Raw genomic sequence first — 6,786 nt, forward strand, 5'->3', positions numbered from 1 at the left:
CTGTGTAAACAAACTGAATCACTGTGGTATTCGGACAAGGAACCAAGCTCATTGTTACTGGTGAGTTCCCTTTATTTAACCTTATGTGTTTTGTTTTCAAGGTTTTTTGTAAAACGTAATAGTTAATAGAGTTACATATTTAACATTATATTCTTCTTTCATATTTATTTAGTGTCATTAACCTACTTTGTGGACTGATTATCAAGAGTCATGAACACCATGTGACATCTTCATAGCCTACAGTATATCTGTAGTTGTTGATTTCACATTTAAACTTAAAAAACATGATGGACTATTTGACCATGTAGGTTACTGCTGTCACCTGACAACAATACTCATTTATAATGTCTCATACAATAATCATCTATTTACTCAGAGATAGATTTGAATGTGAATGCTACATAAAGTTGAATCAACCTTAAAATGTTGGTCCCACATTATATTAAATAATGATAAAACCATGTATATGGTAGTTACACAATGTTGCTACATGATTCATTACATTGCAGGCTACTACATTACAGTTGGTAACTCTGTTTCCTGGGTGACTAGTAGTAGGATATATGTTTGATTGTATCCCTCATTCAGCACATCTGACTACTTGATTATGTTTAAACGTAGAGATCTGAACTCATTATCCACTTGTACAGAAATCTGCTTCACCTCTGAAAAGTCACATATGGAGAGTTACTTAGGAAGTTTAAAACTAAGACCAGGTACAAACAGAGATTTGTGAGTAACATGTAACGATAGAATTACATGGTTTTAGTGCCTTTTAATTTATGAGGCCAGAATGTTAATTGTTTGTAGCCTTTGAGAAAACGTTGTATTTTTTATTCTACAGTATAATCACACAACCCCGTTTCATTCTACTAACTTATCAAATGATTTTGTCGTAATATTTATTCTGCTCATTCCATTGGTCCAGACTCTACCCTCCCTCTGCCTGTCTTGACCATCCTCCCTCCGTCCAGCGATGAGTTGAAGTCCAGCAAAGTCACCCTGGTGTGTCTGGCCAGTCAGATGGCCATGGGCTACGCAGATGTCAGCTGGACCGCTGGAGGGAATCCGGTCACCGGCGGCATCGCAACGAGTGGCCCGGTACCGCAAGCCGACAAGACGTTCCAGCTCAGCAGCTGTCTGACCGTTGACACGTCAGAATGGAACCAGGACAAAGTGTTCTCATGTAAAGTCACCGCGGGATCCAAGTTCGCTGAGAAAGGCATCAAGAAGTCTGAATGCAGCACTGAATAGCCTGAGATCCATTGTCATGTCCATTTCATTTTCTACATCACTTTTCAAGTTATTGTTAATGAATTAAAACGTTTAACCTGCATATATACATTATGTTCCATAAAAGATAAATAGCTAATCACACTGATATCATAGGCTATATGATAAGTAGACTTGTTATATTTGAAATGGGTTGTTTTGCAGATGATTAATAGAGGAATAGTTAGAGCTTTGCTGTATTGTGGATATTCAATAAAGAACATTCTAAAGAACAAGTGTTTGTATTAGAGCATGTTGATGAGCATCAGTGTTAGCAGCTCTACATGAGGGGGAATATAACTGAACTCAAATAGAGCAGCCTGCTCTCTGACTTTAGTCCAGATCCAGAAATAGTTGATCTAGATATCCAGGATGTAGGGCAGGTTTACTGTAATGTTAATGAATAACCAGAGATGGACCACAAGTTGTGTTGGTCTGGTTCAGAGGGGAGTGTAGTGATGTAGTTGAGACTAAATCAGACTAAGGTTTAGGGACCCTCCTTCCTCTGGTCTTAGTGGATGGGTGTAGTAGTAGAGAGACTATATCAGTCTAAATAAGGTTTAGGGACCCTCCTTCCTCTAGTACTAGTGGATGGGTGTAGTAGTAGAGAGACTATATCAGTCTAACTAAGGTTTGTCACGCCCCGGCCTTAGTTATCTTTGTTTTCTTTATTATTTTGGTTAGGTCAGGGTGTGACATGGGGGATTTATGTGTTTTGTCTGGTCTGGGGGTTTTGTATGATTATGGGGTGTTTTCGAGTCTAGGTGCTTTTATAAGTCTATGGTTGCCTAGATTGGTTCTCAATTAGAGGCAGGTGTTTATTCGTTGTCTCTGATTGGGAACCAAATTTAGGCAGCCATGTTCTTTGGGTATTTTGTGGGTGGTTGTCTTCTGTCTTTGTGTCTATGCTCCAGATAGGACTGTTTCGGTTTTTCACATTTGTTGTTTTGTATTTTGTAGTGTTCACGTTTATGGTCTTTATTAAACATGTTGAACTCTAACCCCGCTGCGCTTTGGTCCTCCTCTCCTTCAACAGAAGAAAACCGTTACAAGGTTTAGGGACCCTCCTTCCTCTGGTCCTCATGAACCCTTGTCCTGTTCCATTTTCTCTCTCTGTGTCCTCATCTGGTTCTTCACATCTGTCCTCGTTGGTGCTCTCACTCTAAGTCTGGTCTTGTTCACATTGGGGAGAATCCTAACTAGCAGTTCAGTCACATTTTCACTTAGTCTCCCATTGGCATCAATGCATGACTAAGTAAAGATTCACCTTAATTAGAAGTTAGGATTCACACCATCCTGCCTCAGTGATCAGAATAGAGTCTGAAGTTCTGTAAAAGTCCACCAGAGGAGGACGTAGGACCACCAATAATGACTGAGGAAAGATCTACATGTACTTTACAACAGGAACAGCTGTCTGTAGACCACTGGTTTCAGTCCCACCCAAAGACCAGCTGATAGTTTCATATCTACTATCTCTAGTTATCAGAGTCATCCACCAGGGACGTGTTCTAGTTCTGACACTGAGTTACAGGCAGTGATGTGTTGTTCCCCCAGGACACACCTGCTTCCCCTCCTCCTCTCCTTATTCATAGCTTTATGTAAATTAAGGGGTTGTTTTATCTCCTCTCAGATCTGTGTGTGGGGGGTTAGGGGGTTTGCAGGTGACCAGAGGAGTGGACTGAAACTGAAAATGTTTCTCAAATGGCACTATATTCCCTTTAGAGTGCACTACTTTTGACAAAGGCCCATTGGGTTCTGGTCAACAGTAGTGCACTATAAGGGGAATAGGGAGACATCCTAAGTACCTCATAATTATGTTGGTCCCATGTAGATCTAGTGTAGGATAATACACTCCATTCATGTTTTGATGGAGGTAGGAGATTAGATACCTCGTCATTATGTTGGTCCTGTGTAGAACTAGTATAGGATATTAAACTACAGATATGATTTGATGAAGGTAGAATATGAGTCAGTGAAGAAGACAGGATCTCATGCAGAACAACGATCATACTAGTCTCTCATATATTCTGGTTACTTTGATCATTCAGAAAAATTACAGTGAAAAATAATATTAACAATCAACAATGAGAGTAGCTGGTGGTAGGTTGATTGCAGAGGCCCCTCCCTCTGGTCATCCATGGCTTGGTGATTGGTTAACTGTAGAGGCCCCTCCCTCTGGTCCTCCATGGCTTGGTGATTGGTTAACTGTAGAGGCCCCTCCCTCTGGTCCTCCATGGCTTGGTGATTGGTTAACTGTAGAGGCCCCTCCCTCTGGTCATCCATGGCTTGGTGATTGGTTAACTGTAGAGGCCCCTCCCTCTGGTCCTCCCTGGCTTGGTGATTGGTTAACTGTAGAGGCCCCTCCCTCTGGTCCTCCCTGGCTTGGTGATTGGTTAACTGTAGAGGCCCCTCCCTCTGGTCATCCATGGCTTGGTGATAGGTTAACTGTAGAGGCCCCTCCCTCTGGTCATCCATGGCTTGGTGATTGGTTAACTGTAGAGGCCCCTCCCTCTGGTCCTCCCTGGCTTGGTGATTGGTTAACTGTAGAGGCCCCTCCCTCTGGTCATCCATGGCTTGGTGATAGGTTAACTGTAGAGGCCCCTCCCTCTGGTCATCCATGGCTTGGTGATTGGTTAACTGTAGAGGCCCCTCCCTCTGGTCCTCCATGGCTTGGTGATAGGTTAACTGTAGAGGCCCCTCCCTCTGTTCATCCATGGCTTGGTGATTGGTTAACTGTAGAGGCCCCTCCCTCTGGTCCTCCATGGCTTGGTGATAGGTTAACTGTAGAGGCCCCTCCCTCTGGTCCTCCCTGGCTTGGTGATTGGTTAACTGTAGAGGCCCCTCCCTCTGGTCATCCATGGCTTGGTGATTGGTTAACTGTAGAGGCCCCTCCCTCTGGTCATCCATGGCTTGGTGATTGGTTAACTGTAGAGGCCCCTCCCTCTGTCCGTCATCCATGGCTTGGTGATAGGTTAACTGTAGAGGCCCCTCCCTCTGGTCATCCATGGCTTGGTGATTGGTTAACTGTAGAGGCCCCTCCCTCTGGTCCTCCATGGCTTGGTGATAGGTTAACTCTAGAGGCCCCTCCCCCTGATCCTCCCTGTCTGTCTCCTTATAGGTGGGTCCTGCAGCCTCTCCTCTCCTCACACTCCAACCCTGCTCATCTCTCAGCTGGACAGTAAGGGCCGTTCACACCTCACACTGACAACATGCTGGGGACACTCTGCACTCTCTTCACTGCTCTAACATGTAAGGGATTTACTATATGTTCAACATGAATCAAAGAAAGCCATTAGAAGTTGTTAATTCATGTTTGATTAAATGTCTTCAATTGTATTTCATTCCCACAGATGTCAGTTGCCAGAAAGCAGTGACACAGACACCTTCAGTACTGACTGTCAGTACAAAGGGGACTGCTACTTTTCACTGTGACATCACCAAAGATGAAGGTTATGTAATCTGGTATAAACAGGTTCCAGGAGGAGCCACAGTTTTCTTACATTAATAAAATGCCCAAAAAGATGCAATACTGTTTCTGGGTGGTCATTACAAAAGGAGCAATTTGAGTTGATGTTTTCCTCTTAAAACTTCTTCATATAGTGGTTGGCAGGATAATATTTATGAATAATTTCAAAGGAAACTTCCTTAATTTTTTTGTTAACAAGTAGGTATGTGTGTGGCAACATCCAAACTTTTTCCAACCGATATTATCAATAAATCCATTCCACAAGGCATGACATAAGGTATAGATACAACATCCTGTTGAAACAAGGTGTTCGTATCGCTTTGTTGTTGAATGGACCAAAAGAGAAACAAATCTTTCCTACTGATGAGACAACAGGGTCAATAGAAGGTATGCTCTGAGGGTCAGGTCTTGACATGTTCCTGAATAACAGAGCAACACCTGAGGGAATGGCATCTAAACAATTATGTAATCTTTAGGTGTTACAGGGACCTTGTAAAGTGATAAGAATTCCTTATAACTGTAGTAAAAGACCCTGCATTTACCAGTTGGCTCACCAATAGGATATTATTTCCAATATTCTAAATACAAAGAAGTATTTTTATACAATATATTCCGATTATTCCATATATAATATCTGTGTGGAGAAAATGTTTATAAATTAAGGACCATGACAAGAAAACCTGCCGATGAAAGCAGAAAGTTTCACTGAAATGTTGTCAATATTCTAATTGCAAAACGACATGAAGTTAAGGTCACCAAAAGTAGAGAAGACATGATGAGGAATAAAATTCCAGATAGAAGTGGGTCTTCTTAGGAATTGTTTTATCCAATTGATCTTAAAAGTATTATTTAAAGTAGTAAAGTACAGAAAATTCAGCCCACCATTCTCATAAGTGTTCTTTTAAAACAGTTTTCCTAATGTAATGTTTACGGTTTCTCCACAGAAAGTTGAAAAGCATCTGGTCTATCTCCTTGCTTATTTTACTGTCAAGATATAAAGATAGAGCCATATGTTAGTCTAGAGATACCTTCAGCCTTGGTTATTAGGACTCTACCTTAAAGATAAGTCCCTCTGTAGCCATTGATGCCCAAGCTTCTTCTGGGTATGACAAGAGGGTTCAAATTTAGTAAGCCTCTAGACTTTTTGATCCTTTGTAATGGTTATGCCTAAATATAAGTTCTTATTTTACTGGAATAACATAATATGAAGGTGTCACACAATCTTTTGACAGCTATGAGTTCACATTTATTAATGTTAAGATATAGACCAGACGCTTTGGAAAAGGATTGTATCATTGATCGATATGGGAATTTTGGTGAGCGTCTTTCAGAAAAAGTGTACCAGCTATGGAAACATCTTGTACAGGACTATTATTTAACGAATTTGCAAGAAGTTGGGTGATTAATAAAAACAGGTATGGGAGATAGGACAACCTTGCCTAATTCCTCTCTTTAACTCAAATCTAGGTGAGGTGCCATATTTCAATTTGATAGAGCTGTTACCATTTGCATAGAGAGTCTTAATAGCCTTACAGAAAAATCCCCAAAGCCAAGTCTCTCAAGGGGAGTGGAAGAGAAACTGATGCTCTACTGTGTCAAATGCTTTATAAAAATATAAAAATAATATGAAGCTATCCTCAGTTATTAGGTCTGAGTAGTCAAGTATGTCTAATACTAGGCTGACATTGTTAGAAATATGTCTGTTCCTCATGAAGCCAGACTGTGTTTCATCAATGATTGCATCCAGGACTTCTTTAATTATTTTTGCAAGTAGTAAGGCTAATATCTTATAGTCATTATTAAGAAGACAAATTGGATGCCAGTTATCGATGAGCAGCACTTCTTTTTTAGGCTTAGGTATCAGTGTTATTAACCCCTGACTCATTGTAGGAGGGAGAACATTTTTTTAATACTCTCTAAAAAAAAAGACTTCAAATAGGAAGGGAGCTACTTGTTCAGAAAATAATTAGTAAAATTCTGATGTAATTCCATCAACACATGGTGATTTATTGTTCTTTAGATGTTTGATAGACTCTAATCTCTTCAAC

General features: G+C 40.8%; 1 protein-coding gene and 1 gene segment (V, D, J or C); both read left to right on the forward strand.

Annotated features, from left to right (window-relative positions):
* Positions 1-26: 26 nt before the first annotated feature.
* LOC112240089 (immunoglobulin lambda-1 light chain-like) lies at positions 27-1,508 on the forward strand (the record flags this gene model as incomplete). Its single annotated transcript, XM_042312231.1, is given in 2 exon segments — positions 27-60; positions 929-1,508. Coding segments are annotated over 2 exon segments (360 nt in total), but the record flags the coding sequence as incomplete, so codon positions are not given.
* A 2,821-nt stretch (positions 1,509-4,329) lies between these two features.
* LOC121842138 lies at positions 4,330-4,721 on the forward strand (the record flags this gene model as incomplete). The annotated part of the segment is given in 2 exon segments: positions 4,330-4,521; positions 4,623-4,721. Coding segments are annotated over 2 exon segments (139 nt in total), but the record flags the coding sequence as incomplete, so codon positions are not given.
* Between the last annotated feature and the right edge of the window lie 2,065 nt (positions 4,722-6,786).

The sequence above is a fragment of the Oncorhynchus tshawytscha genome, unplaced genomic scaffold, assembly GCF_018296145.1.
Source record: "Oncorhynchus tshawytscha isolate Ot180627B unplaced genomic scaffold, Otsh_v2.0 Un_contig_10134_pilon_pilon, whole genome shotgun sequence".
NCBI classification, from domain to species: Eukaryota; Metazoa; Chordata; class Actinopteri; order Salmoniformes; family Salmonidae; genus Oncorhynchus; species Oncorhynchus tshawytscha.